General features: G+C 43.2%; 1 protein-coding gene across 15 annotated transcripts in view; it reads right to left on the bottom strand.

The window, feature by feature from the left end:
- AKAP13 (A-kinase anchoring protein 13) overlaps nt 1-15,974 on the bottom strand; it is a 346,588-nt gene that overhangs the window by 158,237 nt on the left and 172,377 nt on the right. For all 15 annotated transcript variants that reach the window (XM_059058814.2, XM_059058815.2, XM_059058817.2 and 12 more), the window contains 2 exons: nt 8,211-8,409; nt 2,119-5,266 (listed from right to left, as the gene is read on the bottom strand). In XM_059058814.2, coding sequence (XP_058914797.1) covers nt 2,119-5,266; nt 8,211-8,409 — 3,347 coding nt within the window. The remainder of the gene's footprint in view (nt 1-2,118; nt 5,267-8,210; nt 8,410-15,974) is intronic.

Genomic DNA, 15,974 nt, shown 5'->3' with positions numbered 1-15,974 from the left:
GGCTTTGTCAACAGCAGTATATAAAAACAAAAGCCAATGCCATGTGGCTCCTTCCAAATCAGCAGTTAAACCGATGTCTCCTCACTTATAAAACAGTATGGTTAAATTCATAAATGGCATGTAAACTTCCTAGAAAATACCCTTTGGTCTGAGATCACACTCAGGTGCTTTTTCTCTAGGGCAATGTGACCAGGGACTTTCCCCAATCCTGGCTATTTTCTGAAAAAAGCACCAATTTCTTCATCACTGGTTACTTCTCTCTGCCCTTTGAGGCCATGAGCATGGAGCACATATGACTTCTCTGGACAGCAGAATAAGTAACTCGTCCCCCACCCCACACACACACCAAAATCCCAAGCCCAGAGACACCACTAAAACTTCATTTTCGTCTCATTTTCCTTCCTAAAGCCTTAAAATCTTAAGCATAATTTCTTAGCACCTTTACTATCTTTGTGTGCTATTAAAAATCAAAGTCTGAAAAAAAAATCAAAGTCGGCTTGGTTTCTATCTTTTCTCTGAAGGTACTATAGACACAAACCTTACATAGTTTGTACTTGCTTGGGTTAAATTCTGACTAGTGAGCCGGAAAGATAAATAATTCCAGCCCATGTGGCAAAAGACACAGCACCCAAATGAAAACAACATAGCCAGGCATCAGCTTACAGCCACTCCCATTCTTCTGAAATGTCAACCTGCCAGGGCCCCCAAAATAGACTTGCTGTTGTGCCTTCTTCTAAAAATTAGAGACCTTCTCATTGAAATTCTGAGATTGTTAGTGATAGAAATTTGTTGGCTGCTAACAATCCAAGACACTTTAATAAAACAAAAAGTGTGAAATCACCAAAAATACCATCTCAGGTTTCTTAAATTCCTCAACTGGAAAAATAGATTATAAATGGTTAAACACCCTCTATCAGGGAAAATAACCACTGTGTTTAAATTGCTCTTTTTCTAAAGCCACTTCTCTCCTTATTCTATTTGTTCATTTCTATTCATGCCCCAACCCAAATTCTTAACACCTACTACAGTAAAGGGGTTTTCAAAAATTAGAAAGACGGCAAGAGCAATCAAAAGATAAAAACAAAACAGGCTTCTTACCTACGAGAGCCTGGGGGCAAGCAAGGAGATAGGTCTTCTGTCTATACCTGGTAACAGGTGATGGTCGCAAAGTGTGAATCAAACTGACCTTGAACGACTTCAGGAGTCAAAACCGAGTCCGACTCCAATTTGAACTTCAGCCTCAACCCCCAATAAGGAGTTTTATTCAGATCGTTTCTTTCCACTGAACACCAGTGGATTCTCTTTGCTCTCTCTGGACATGGTTACCCACAGACGGAACGGGCTGGTGCTGTGTGAGCAATCTGCTTGCTGCAGCTGCTTCACCAAGATAAGCAGACACAACGTCTGCCCTGTGACAGCAGCTCAGCAGACTAGGCTCTGGCGGAAATCCTGTATCCTATCCCCTGCACTTCACAGGGTCCTCAATTCCCAGACTGCTGCCCAAGAGCAACAGGCAATGGAACTGGAGGTCTGCTCCTCAGGCAGGAAAAGGAGGGAGTTCCCTTCCCACAGCCTCCACCAATGACCTAATACCACCATTTGGGATGCTGGGCCATCGGCTTACAATGATATTTAGAGCTGTTTGTGAAACCACTCTGACTAAATTTGCTCAGGACACAGACTAGGATGATAGGGAAAGAAAGGAGTTTCAGGTTTGTAATAAAACACACTTTTTCAGCACTGTTTGTTATGGTTCTTGAGAAAAAGGAATAAGCCATGTGAACAAAAACATCTGCTAAATTCCTTTATCATTTTAGAGCACCTGGGATCTAGGCACTGCTTTCCAGGTTAGGAAAGTCCTGACTGCTCCCGTGCAACAGATAGAGCATTTATAGGCTTTAAGCAATCAAGCCAGAAGTCTGGAATGCAGGGAGCAAAAACTGCCCAACCCTGAGATGACGTGCCTCTCCGGATGGTGTTGACTGGTAACTTGGCAACCTACCTGATGAACGCCAGCCCTCTAAACAACACGACACCTATGTTTTTACCAGCACATCACAAAGACTCTTAAAGGAATTTGTTTCTGAAACTGTTGATTTCGTACTCTGCTTTGCTTACCTGTTGTCGGAGTTGGTCCCTGGAGAGGCAGAATAATCTTCTCTGGCTCCTCCCTTCCAGCAAAGCATCCTGCAAGGTTCCCAGAGGCTTCTCCATGACTACTACTGCCCATTGGCGGGGTCTCCGCAGGCTGGAAAGCACTTGCCTTCCCTGCAGAAGCACTCTCCAACTGTTCAGGCCCTGGGCCCGACTCGGAAGGACAGGGCAGTGACATGTGACTGATTTCCCCCTCTGTCATCAGTTCTCCCGAGGCCTTGACTCGTTCTATGACAGCATCCACTATGCGACTCGCAGCCTCTTCAATCAAGTCTGCTGTCTCAGGCAGAAGCACGGCTTTGGCAGTGACGGTGCAGGGCAGAAGGGCAGCATCCCTTCCCCTGTCTGGGGCCTTGTCACCACGGCTTGAGAGCGCAGTCTCTGTGGGGTGCTCTTTGGCAGCAGGCTGCGGTGGGACGTGATGCGCTTCCTCATTCACCTGTGTCTCCTTGGAGTCGCCTGTGCTACGGCTGCCACCTGCTCCCCCCACCTTCCCCTTCTCCCAACCCAGGGACACGACCTCTGAGGGTGCGGCGCCCTGAGGGTCAGTCACACCTTTGTCCGGTAAAGCTCCTGGCAAACCCAGGATCATATTCTTCTCCTGGCTCGAAGAGACTTGTGGAATCTGGATGTCTGGAGCGTTGTGTGGTATATCCTTTCTCCTGGCCCCAGTGGTGCCTTGCAGAGCACTGACCACGGCACCATCCAATGCTGCATTTCCACTCATCTCACAAGCAATGGTCTTCCCCTGGGACTGAGTGTTTTTCATCTCAACATCCAGAGCAGAAGATTGCTCACAATTAAGAACCTCGAACCCATCTGGTAACAGACTTGGCAATGGAGGTGAGCTGTTCTGCTCTGTACCTGAGGCCTCCTGGCTTGAGTCTGCAGCCAGACTTGCTCCTGGTGGCACCAGGCTCTGTGCAGCCCCACCTTCAATCAGCTGTGTGACTGGTGGGGCCACTTCCTTGTTATGTTTAGTTTCTGCGTGAAGACAGGCCAAGGGTGTGCCCAGTGAATTACCGTTCTGAGGAGCTCTGTCCTCATCACAGGCAGCTGAGCCAGGTTCTTCACAGAATCCCGGGGCCTCTTGTCCAGGAGGTGGTGTTCTCGGCTCTTCCTGCAACGTTCCTGAACGAAGAGTGTTGTCCTTAATGGAGGAACGGGTCACTGCTTTATCCTTGTCTTCTGGTCCCTGAGCTGCAGTGCTCTCTGGAACCACCGGATCTTTCCCTTCTTCAGTCAAAGCGGAATCAGAGGCCAAAGTGGCCTGACCCACATGGAGCAGGGAAGAGTCAGTGGCCCCCTCGACGATATTCAGGACTTCAGGGTCTGCTGAGAGGCAGGGACGTTCACACTCCCCACCAGGTCCTACGGGACTGGTATTGCCCATGCCGGGGTGAATATCTAGAGCAGAGGAGGGTGTGCACAGGCCCGCTGCACTGTCTTCTGCTGGCTGCTTCTCCAGATCATTCGAATTTCCATCTGGGCCAACTCTACAATTTGTATGTGGTTCAAGAGTTGCTGTTCCTTTTTCATTCTGGGAGGAGGGGACAAGAGAAAGTGCGTCATCTTTGGTTACTGATTCACTGCCGGGACTGCCTGTCAGAGAGAAAGTCCTGCCTGATGTCACTGCCTGGTCCGACACCCATTCTTTCTCAGCTTTGGGGACAAGAGCATGTGGATATGGAACTACCTCAAGCATATTTGCTAAAGATGTTTCTAGTTTCGAATCTTTTCCTTGGCTTTCTTTATCCAAAACTTGGAGAGGACAAAAATCCACATGTTCCTGGGTGTCTCTTTCAGGGTCAGGGGTGACTGTGTTAGCCTGTGGGCCTTCCGAGCAGCTGGCAGTGGGCAGTGGTTGTGTGCTGAGCAGCCCTGTGGTGGTGCCTTCAGGCTGGGTAACTATGTCATCGCAGTGTTCTACAGGCAACACACCACTAGAAGTCGCCATGTTCTGTCGACATGCAGAGGCAGCACAAAGTTTATCATCTCCAGTTGTAGAACAGATGGGTGATTTGCTGTTTTGGCTTTGAACACGAGATGAATCCGTTTCTGATTTCTGGTTTGGCATAACATCTTTTTGCGGCCTGGGAAAGGTTAAATCAGAAGGTGACACCGCCACACACATGTTGGCTAAGGGAGTGTCAAGTTCGAGACCTTCTGAAATCTCATCTTTTGCAGCAGCTAGAATTAACTGAGAGTTCTGAGCCCCTGGAGCATCAGCACTCTCTTCACAACTTCTAGAAGTTTCAGTTTCTGCAGTGTTTTCATCAATGGCAGTTTCTTCATCACTAACGACAAGTAAAGACTCAGCAGGCTTGTCAGCAACTAGGGAGCCAGAGGCAGAGACACCGTTTGGAACGCTGGCTTTATCCATAGGCTCGTCTGTGACTTTTACGTCAGAGGCTCCAGCTGTGCTGATATAAGAGTCCTCAAATCCTTCCTTCATACTCTCCCCTGCTGCAAGCACATCCCTCTGGATGGTGGCCTCTGGGTTCACGAGACTGTGTTCCGTTTCCCCTGCAGTGTCTGCGACGCTGGCACCTGCTGGTGAAGGGACCACCAGTACACCTCCAGAGAAAGACTGGGCAGTGCCGGGCTCCAGGGCTACGCCTCCCTGCAGGACATGGCCTCCACTGCCTGGAGACTCCTGGTCTGTGGCCATTGCCGAAGATTTTGCTCCAGTTTCTTCATTTCTGACTCCACAGGATGGAAGGTCTTCTGTGTCCTTTCCTTTGCAATCAGGTGTGCTCTGACAGCAGCTGTCAGGATCAGACGCAGTCCCAGAGTCCACGATAGGTGCTGGCTCCACCTCGTCTCCTTTTCTCTCCACGCCTGTATTTTTCTTCCTACGGGAAGAGTCTGTATTCTCTTCCTTAACCACACTTGACAAATCATAGGAACTTTCAATCTGCCCCACAGTGCTCCCATGGCAGCACTGAGAGCTCTCAGCACCTTCAGGAGAAGAAAGCTGCTGGCTGGCTGTGGGCTCTGATGCACAGGGAAGAAACTGACCATCTGTATCTTGGTCACTGGGCAGACTTGAAGGTTCTTGTGCTGTCACCACTGAGGGCATAAGACTGTCCATCTGTTTGAGGTTTGTTTTCTAGGAGGAAATGGAAGATACTTTAAAAAAAAAATTGTCCGGGGGAAAAGATGTCACTGACACCTATAAGCAAAAATTCTGTTGGAGAGAACTCAGTAGCATTCCAGCCTCTCAAGTCACAGGATAAGCCAACCTAAATAAATACAAATAAATTCTCTCTTGTCCCTGACATTAATTTCCTCTTATAGTTGCATATCCACTAGAATGATAAAAATGGTAAGAATAATACAATATGACTATTTTCTATATTATGAACTTATTTTATTTAGAAAATAGATAAAATACTAATAGATAAAAACTGAGCCTTGGGCTTCCCTGGTGGGGCAGTGGTTGAGAGTCCGCCTGCCGATGCAGGGGACGTGGGTTCGTGCCCCGGTCCGGGAGGATCCCACGTGCCGCAGAGCGGCTGGGCCCGTGAGACATGGCCGCTGGGCCTGCGCGTCCAGAGACTGTGCTCCGCAACGGGAGGGGCCATGGCTGTGAGAGGCCCGCATACTGCAAAAAAAAACCAAACCAAAAACAAAAAACTGAGCCTCAAAAAAGCTCAGCGGCTATCTTCAAATGAGCAGCTAAGAAAGATACTTTTCATAGGGGCTTTAGAGGAACAGAGGCTGCTTCCATCCCACCTCATATATACAAGTAAAAACAAATCCTGGCCGGTCTGGTAAACTCTCTTCAATCACAAGGCACAGACATATGCTCCCATGACCTAAATTCTCACTGAGGAGTTACACAGCATCCTTTAATCTACAAAATATGCTCCGTTCAATCTAGTTTAACAATTTTAGTTATGGGGTTGTAATTTCAAAAAGAGTGGCACGGTCGACTATTTTACTCCTTGATAAAAGCAGTTCCTCTGTTCCTCTAATACTGAATATTAAATAAATAAGAATATATTAAACTAGTAATACCTAATTCTTGATTATTCTCAGATGGTACTGTGCTTTGAGGATATTATAGGTCATCTCAAAAAGTTTTTGCAACTTGAAAAACAGATGTAACCAACTATACAGGAATGGTTAAAACAATCATGGTTAATCAACCTGATGGAAAATGCTATGCTGTTATATAAGTGTTAACCATGAAGACCACAGTGAAATAAGGAAAAGATATTTATAACATAATGTTTAAGAAAATAAATAAAACTTATAGTTAAACTAAGGTTATAATTATGCAAAAACTACAAGTACATGTAGATAAGGCTTAGGAAAAACTGGAGAAAAACAAACACAGCTGAACTTTAGAGTGGGTTTACCTTTAAATCAAAATTTCAGGAATCCTTAAAATGATACTATTTTTTTTTTCAACACATAAAGACTATTTCTCTTTTTTTTTTTTTTTTTGGCTGCACTGCGCAGCTTGCGAGATCTCAGTTCCCTGACCAGGGATTGAACCCAGGCCACGGCAACGAAAGCCCAGAATCCTAACCACTAGGCCTCCAGGGAAGTCCCAAAACTATTTTTATAACACCTGGTTTGCTCTTCACTCATTATCTGATCTACTACTATAATCTCACACAAATCCACCATGCACTGTCATCTCATTCACTTACCCATTCAGTTCCTATGTCGAGCACTTACAGTACTCCATCATCAGCCAATTCCTGTCTACTCACTGGGTCTGATGTAAAAGTTCACACATGTAAGTGTAAAATGAGTTATGCTCACTAAAGTCCTTCTAATAATACAGTACACGAAAAATGAATTTTCACTGAAAGCGTCTGTGCTATGCTCCTTAGGGTATTCAAAATGGCTTGCTTCCCTTCCCACTGAGAGTATAACTGACGCCAAAAAAATTATGAAAGCAGGTCATTAAATTTAATAAAGGGTGCACATTACAGAACAGAGATTTGCAGAAAAAAGTTGTATTGCTTGAAAAATTTTAGATGCTCCTAACACAAGCATGTTCTCACAGTTTTAATATCTCATGCTTTCCTGTAAAATATTCCCACACTTTGCAGGTAGCTTTGGCATCTACAAACTGCTGTTATCAAATGGACTATCATTCACCCAGTAAGAAGAGCCCTAAAGGAAAACCTGACCTTCTGGCAGTCTCTTCAGAGGAAAATAAAATGACACCTATTCTGGAACAAATATGACTCGAAGAGGCAGAGGCAGGTAACATCTACAACCTGCTATGAAGTGTCCTGGCCTGCTGCTCTCCGAAACAAGCAAGGCCTGCTCCCAAAGAAGGCTCTGGCGTTAAGCTGACCCCAGATGACCTTAAATGAAATTACCGCCAAGCTTTTTCCAAATCAAATCAACTCTGAAATAAAATGGGTGGAAAAATTATCTAAACTTAGCCTTTCAGATGTTGCGGCCAAGAGAGATGTACCCATGTGACGTTTATATTATCCATAATAAATGCTACCAGTGAGTATGTAATGTTTTTATGTCTGGCAACAACTTTATCTTGAAGGCTTGAGTGGATTATAAAATCTTTATTGTTTTAGTGATCTTTTTACCACACAACTACCAATTTAAATATAGTAACACAGTCATCACTCATTGAAATAGCTGTGCTCCATTTCTGAGTAAATTTGGTTCTTATTCTTCAGCAACAATCTCAGAAACTGTTTAGCTCATTTTGTTTTATAAAGTTAAACCAACAAATTTACAGAGTTAAATAAATTTCCTTTTATGCCAGGAAAATTTAGTTCTAGTTGTTGCATATATCTGTATCTGCAATGTGTAGGTGTGTCTTTTGCTATTTTAAAAGCCTGGCAAAAAAAAAAAAAAAAAAAGAAAAATTCTCACAGTCTCCTATTGCTACTACCCCAGTGCTGAGTTCTGTCTCTATAAATGCTAACATCTAATATAGCTAAAACTGCTTTACAGGTTTCACAATCTTTGAGGGAAGCACTGTTATGTTCTAATTATAGCAAGGCTCATCGGGGGAAAGGGTGAGGGCACAAATGCCTGAAAATCGAAATTTTCTGTCTTACCATTAGCTGCTGTTGGATGTTCATAAGTTTAAAAATATGTCCAGTGCAACTGTCTCCAGGAAGTAGGGGTTCCTGGTGTGGTTCAGACTCAGAGGTTAACGTATAGATGTCCAGCTCTCGGTGATGCCTCACAGAACAGTCTCCGTAAGGGATTTCATATGATAAACTGCTCCAGGAGTCTGGTTCTCCAGTATCCTCCCTGAAAGCAAGCAAACTCTGGTTAATATATATGTATATTTTATACATAATATACATGAATATATTATAATATTAATATATAATAACATATATACGTATTCTGCCTCCCAGGCAAAGGTTTAACCCTCTAAGTCTTATGCAAAATTTCTAACCTCGTTGCTCTTTGAGGCTCTGCAGCAGAAATCTGGTTTGCACAGTTCCCCAGTAATTCAGGCATATAACTTTCATTCTCTTCATAAGAGGTCATAAATGAGCTAAATGAAAACTGCAGGATTCCTCGCTAAGGATGTTCTTTTGATCAACATAAAGAGAAGACTAGGATCCTAAAATAGTTAATATTATGCTCACAACCAAATAATGAGGAAATTTAAGGAGGATGGTTTTGCCCTGGTTTTCAAAAAAAGCAAGGCTTATGAAGCGTTTCTCTTAAAATGCGTGATACCATATGCTAAATGCAGTTGATCATATTGGGAAGGGAAGAACTAATCAATCCAATCCGTGCAAGGGTACTCCAATTTTTGTTAAAAATAGGTGGAGGAAGCACTCTCAAAATTCTCGAAGTCAACTATATAGAGGAAAACTATCAATATTATAATGCCTTATCATACTACACTTGTCAATATAATTATCAATCCTTTTTTGAATGAAGCACTTGGTTCCAAGAACTTTAAGCTATAACTTTAAATTTAAAAGACAAACAACTTTGCTCAACTCACATCATTATAGATACACCTCATATTCAAATAAAGCCGACAAATGCCCAGGTATGTAAAAAAGCATTTCTGGGATAGGCCTCAAAACATGAAATCTCTTTACGTGGTTCTAATGAACCAGTACGCTGATAAGGTATCCCAGAGATTCTGGAAGAAGGAGGAAGGTAGTGTTTGAGATCATTATCATGTTTTAAAATAAAAAATGAAACTAAAGAATTAAGAACTAATAGACATGCCATCCACTGACAAATATGAGAGGGAAACATTACTTCAACTCTCTCTCCAGTGTTCTGTCTACTAAATCATACCTGTCAGTTATTAACAATTCACCAGAGAATAATTGGAATTTGAAAGCTAAAAATATGCTATAGTGGAAAACTGGAGAGTCATGCACTGGCTGAAGGTAACAATTAAGGCTGCTCCAAAAGAAAACTATTATAATTTCCATACTCAAGAGTGACTCCCAAACAGTTGCTTAAAATGAACTTAGCATATGCTATGCTAAATGTTTCATGCATTTACCAAGCTGCTCTACGCTGAGTAAAGTGACCTCAAACAGAAAGGTACCTAAAAGACAGTCACTTAAAAGTTCAGGGTTTGCCTGGTGGCGCAGTGGTTGAGAATCCGCCTGCCGATGCAGGGGACGCGGGTTCGTGCCCTGGTCCGGGAAGATCCCACATGCCGTGGAGCGGCTGGGCCCGTGAGCCATGGCCGCTGAGCCTGCGCATCCGGGGCCTGTGCTCCGCAACGCGAGAGGCCACAACAGTGAGAGGCCCGCGTACCACAAAAAAACAAAAGACAAAAAACAAACAAACAAACAAATATATTAAAAGTTCAACTGAATGACTCAAGAAGTCAATCAGCTCCACCAAATGAGAGGGAGGCAACGTCTCTGTAAATTCAACTTTGGAGCTTGAGTTGACATTGTCACTAACTGCTTAACTGTCTGACAGGCATTACTGGCATATCTGCTTACTCAGATTACCACTTATAGCCATGCCCCAATTTCTTTTTTTTTAAAAAAAGGTCTTTGAAAACAGAACTTGATTTATACATCACCACTGAGTGTAAACCAAATACAACAAGCTAGGAGAGAACTGTTTGCCAAGGCAGGGGCAATTAAATAGTGATACAGTCCATTTCCAGCAAGATGGAGTTTTCTACCAACCTTGCCACTATTAATTCTCAAATTGCTTCTTTTCTAATATCTAAACCTTGGGAAATTCCCTTCTGTAACCACAATCTATTTATCTCCTACCTCTCCCATGCTCTCCCCTGACAGAAGAATGTGCTTTTGTTGCCACAAGTGCTAACCCTTCAATCTCCCAATTCATCGTCCCTGTGGATTTTTGTTGCTTGCTAGCCCACCTAGAAACCAAAGACTAGTTAATGCAATTATTCTCCCACTGGTTTCCATGAATACTTGCTGCTATTGACACTCTTCAAGCCCATCGTGCCTGTAGGTCTGGGTAAACCCCACCATTCAGCAAGTATTTGTGCCAGTATTCTTGGTGCTGGTGACACAAACGAAAATCCTTGTCCTGTTGAAGCTTATATACTTAGCAAGGGAGACAAGAGCAATCAAGATAAACACCTAGAATTCTGGAAGACAGCAAGTGTCGTGGAGAAAATAAACCAGATGAGGGCTGCACTTTGAAATGTGGTGGGTCAGGGAAGGCCTCACCAAGGTGACATTTAAGCCAATGCATGTCTGCTCTGTATTCAACACTGTATAGAACCTTGGCTGGATCCACTGATAAAACTTGGCAAAGTTCTATGACTAGGAATGTTTACTGTAACATTAGGTATAATAGTACTAAAGACTGGAAACACCCTAACCGAGTCAGTAACTAGAGGGATGTTTGGTAAATTAAAGAACACATCTACAGACTATTATGGAGCCATTAAATATAACTGAAAAAACAGTTCAATAACACTGAAATCTATATTCAGTAAAATAAGCAAAATAAAAAGAGCAAAAGAATATAAGTATAGACAGTAAACTGCACAATAAAAATAGTGTCAGGGTGGTTGGGTTATAGGTTTTCTTCTTCTCTGGGATTTTAATTAATGTCTTAAATAATTTTTTAAAGTTCCTATTCAGCCAGGCCTCGCTGCTGCTCTGTAATGCTTTTTACTCGTGTGTTAATCCATCCCCATGGGGGTTATCAAAATGTTCTGTAATTGCCTCAAAGGCCTAACATTAACCTGGTCTACTTTATTCTCAGGTGACCTTTTCTCCCATCTTAGTGAAAAGCTTGAGGCCATCTAACATGAACTAAACCCATCTTCAATCCACCAAAAAATGCCTGTGCCTGTCTCCTCTAACTTCAGGGCACCTCTCTATACCAGTGGGTTTGCTCTGTTCCACACCCCCGTCCTTAGGTAACTGGCTCGGTAATCACCCCCTGGATGCCTGTAGTTTTCCACCTGCTTCTGGACTAGCTCCTTCCCCATCCACCTGCAAGTACCATGAAAACCTCACCAGTAGACAGAGCAGAGGCAGGAAAAGGGATTACTGCACAGATGCCGGCAGCAGCAGCAGAAATCTTTACTCAGCCCAGCCCTGCAGACCAGCGGTTCTCTCTGAGGAATCCAGACCCCAGGGGACATCTGACAGTGTCTGGAGACATTTTTTGTTGTCACAACCTGGGGATGGGGAGGGGTCCTACGGTGCACAGGACAGCTCCCTACAAGAAAGAATCAGGCCCAAACTGCCAGTTGTGCTGGTGTTGAGAAATCCTGCTGTAAACCCCCGAATCCCTTTCTGTCTGCCCTCTTCTTCCTTCCCTTCTACCTCCTTACCAGCCATTTGAACAATTAAAGGCTTTGCACCTACTCCCTCCCACTGCTACTAAAACTTCTGTCTCGGGTTCCACTGACAAAATAAATCTCCAAGTCCAATGGCTTTTCTTTGTCCCCACTGTCCTTGAGTTTTGTAGAATCTTAAAATGGTGACCTGATTCTTCTTTTGACATTTATTCTCACTTGACATCCATGAAGAATCATCCTATTCACCCACTGTTTTCTCTGGCTTTTTCTTCTTCTTCTCACATCTTAGATGTGAACATATGTCAACTTCCTGAACTTGGTCTTCTATTAAATGGTAGGCACTGTGCTAGATGCCAGGGCTACAAGGTTAATTATGATACCTTTCTCAAGAATAATGTAAACACACAGCCTAAGGTCAAACATGAATTACTATTAGATAGCCACAGTTTGGCTTACTGGTGTAACTGTCACCTCCATGGAAACGAAAAGCAGAAACAATCTCATGGGAGTTTTACCCTTATGAGTGTGGCATTTTATGCACTAAATATACCATATTTCATCAAAATTACAATGCTATTACTTGTAAAAGCAACATCATTTTATGTATTACTAAAAAGAACTGTTGTGAGTTAAATTATGACACAAGTTAGAAAAATTTACATCTTAAAAGAGATAATACAGGGAATTCCCTGGCAGTCCAGGGGTTAGGACTCCTCGCTTTGGGCGCAGATTCGATCCCTGGTTGGGGAACTGAGATACTGCAAGCTGAGTGGTGTGGCCAAAGAAAAAAAAAAAAGAGAGAGAGATAACAGAGTATAAATACAGTCAACTGTCTCTCTGAATACTGGTATGGGTAGTACAAACAGTTCAAATGAACAAACAGTTCCAACATCAACTGCTTAACTTCATGTGCACATTCGCCTGTGAGTCACAAGCCTGCAACAAACGGACAGCAGATACAAGTGAAAAGGGCAGCTCAGAGGCTTTAGACAGACTTCAACACCTAAGACACTAGTTTTCAAACTTTTAAGTAGCTGAACAGTTTCAAATAAAACCACATGCAGAAACAGAGTTGCTCTGGTGATAGGGGCAATAGAGGGAAGGAAAGGCAAAGCCCGGCCCTCCCTCCAGCCTCCCTCCTAGGTGGGCTGTGAGACTCATACCTAAACCCAAGGAGTAGCTAAATGTTCTTAATTCCCAAAGTACAGGCTTTCTTTATGTACAACTACATTTCCCATATGAAGGTCATTCTCCTTGTTTAGTCTCCTTTGCACTTGTAGAATAACTACTCTACATTCTCCTGATTGAAGCCCTTTGTATGCTTGCAGTCAGTAATTAAGTTGACCCCTCGGCCTTGTATTTCTGCCATGGAGAAGAATATGCCTGGGTATCTAAAATTTACCTTAGAAACACACACAAAGATTTTATGTAATCAAATCAAGTCTGGCAGGACAGAAAAGCACATCCACGAATGCACTAGAAATTCTGGTTATTTCAGTTGGTGAATTAAGAGGCACCATAGCCTCAGCTGAGGCTTTTTTAAAAAAAATGAGTGAAAGGGAGATCTGTAGATGAAGGAGTATAAATGCTGTGGGAAGGTTTACAGAGCTCTCCACGACCTTTCATTTTTCACCCCTATGAGGACACCACCACTCTGAACAAAGAAGAGGGTAGTTTTACTACCAATTGTGGCAACTGTGCAGTATAGGCATTATTTCATTACTATGACATCAGATGGTACTGGGGTAGAATTTCTTAGATTGTTACATTCAACCACATCCCAGAACAGACTTCAAGATATAAGGACTGATATTATGATTACTGGAAACTTTCAATCATCCTGTCAGTAAGGCAATTAATATTGTTTTCAACCATTCTCGGGCGCCTTGAATTCATCTGGAGTATCCAGCACAACTCCAAGTGCAGTCTCCCGCCTCTGAGCCCTGAAAGACTTGTTCTGCACTGTAACCTTTTCTTCATTCATCTGGAACCCCTAAGGAGGAGCAGGACCATACATACACCTTCTGACTTGCTGGGTCTCACTACTCTGCTTCATCTCCTGACACATTGTAGGTATTCAAATATTTGTTGGGATTTCACTCCAGGGCAAAAGAGTAGGGATATTCTTTATAAACAAATGGTTTGATATCCCTAAGAACTCACTCTTTGTGAAAGGACAGATAACCTAAAGAAGTAATTCTAGTAAGACCTAATGTAGTGGCAGTAATGGCTTAAAAGGTCTAGTTGGTAAAGGAGACTAAAAAGTCATGACAACTGAATTCAGTATATGATAAAGATGAGGAGGAAAAATCATTGCGTGAAAGGATATGTTTGGCAGCTGGTGAAAACTGAATATAAACTATGTATTAGATAATCATAATATATTAATGTTATATTACTGATTTTGATAATTGCCCTGTTATAAGAACATGCTGAAACAATTAGGAACAAAGGGGCATGATATTGGCAACAACTCTCAAAAGAGTTCAGTAAAATTCTATCCACCTATCTACACACACACATAAAGCAAATAAAACATTAACAACTGGTGGATTTAGGTGAAGGATACACAGTGGTTCGCTGTACTATTCTTCAATTTTAAAAAATTAATTAATTTATCTTTGGCTGCATTGGGTCTTCATTGCTGCACGCGGGCTTTCTCTAGTTGCAGTGAGTGGGGGCTACTCTTCGTTGCAGTGCACAGGCTCCTCATTGTGGTGGTTTCTCTTGGTGTGGAGCACAGGCTCTAAGTGTGCAGGCTCATTAGCTGTGGTGCACGGGCTTATTAGCTGCTCCGCGGCATGAGGGACCTTGCCAGACCAGGGCTCGAACCGGTGTCCCCTGCATTGGCAGGGAGATTCTTAACCACTGCACCACCAGAGAAGCCCCTGCCTTTTTAAAAATTGATGTTTTATATTTAACTTTTTGTTCTGAAAAATTTTGAACTCATAGAAAAGGTGTGAGAATAGTACAATGGGACTTCCCTGGTGGCACAGTGGTTAAGAATCTCCCTGCCAATGCAGGGGACACCGGTTCGAGCCCTGGTCTGGCAAGGTCCCTCATGCCGCGGAGCAGCTAATAAGCCCGTGCACCACAGCTAATGAGCCTGCACACTTAGAGCCTGTGCTCCACACCAAGAGAAACCACCACAATGAGGAGCCTGTGCACTGCAACGAAGAGTAGCCCCCACTCACTGCAACTAGAGAAAGCCCGCGTGCAGCAATGAAGACCCAATGCAGCCAAAGATAAATTAATTAATTTTTTAAAATTGAAGAATAGTACAGCGAACCACTGTGTATCCTTCACCTAAATCCACCAGTTGTTAATGTTTTATTTGCTTTATCTGTGTGTGTGCCCCAGTCTGGGAAGATCCCACATGCCGCGGAGTGGCTGGGCCCCTGAGCCATGGCCGCTGGGCCTGCGCGTCCAGAGCCTGTGCTCCGCAACGGGAGAGGCCACAGCAGTGAGAGGACCGTGTACCACAAAAATAAATAAATAAAATTTAAAAAGGCAGAGGGTAGTAATTCTTTCACTATTCTATGATTACTATTTACTTCTGGCAGGGAAGAAACTAATATTTGGGTATCTACTAAGAGACAGGTACCTTGATACCCCATATATTTAATCCTCATATGAGTCTTTCAAAGAAGTGTTATTTCTAGTTCAGAGGAGGGAAAACTGAGACTCAAAAATACTAATTCATTTGCTTAAGATATAACACATACATCAGACTTTGATAAACCTGGCGTCAAATGACAAATTTTACCACTTACGAGAAGTAAGCATTTGGTCTGGATATGTAGTCTCTTTGAGTATGTATCATAATCTATAAAAAGACAGTAAGAGTCCCTTTAAAAGTTGCAGTGGTAATTAACGGGGACAGGAAACAAAGTATCTAATAATGCTTGCACACAGGAGGCAGTCAGTAAACATTAGTACTCAATTATGTAATGGAGTAACAGATCTGGATCCATGTTGGACTGACCCCCAAAGCCTGTACTCCCCCCCACCTAATACAGCACTGCTTCCAGTGGAAAGGGCTGGTCTTTATAGGAACTCATCAGGTGCCACAGCAGGAAGC

Source organism: Kogia breviceps, chromosome 3 (genome assembly GCF_026419965.1).
Source record: "Kogia breviceps isolate mKogBre1 chromosome 3, mKogBre1 haplotype 1, whole genome shotgun sequence".
NCBI lineage: Eukaryota > Metazoa > Chordata > Mammalia > Artiodactyla > Physeteridae > Kogia > Kogia breviceps.
Note: the sequence above shows the minus strand (reverse complement) of the source record. Positions and strands in the feature narration are given on the sequence as shown.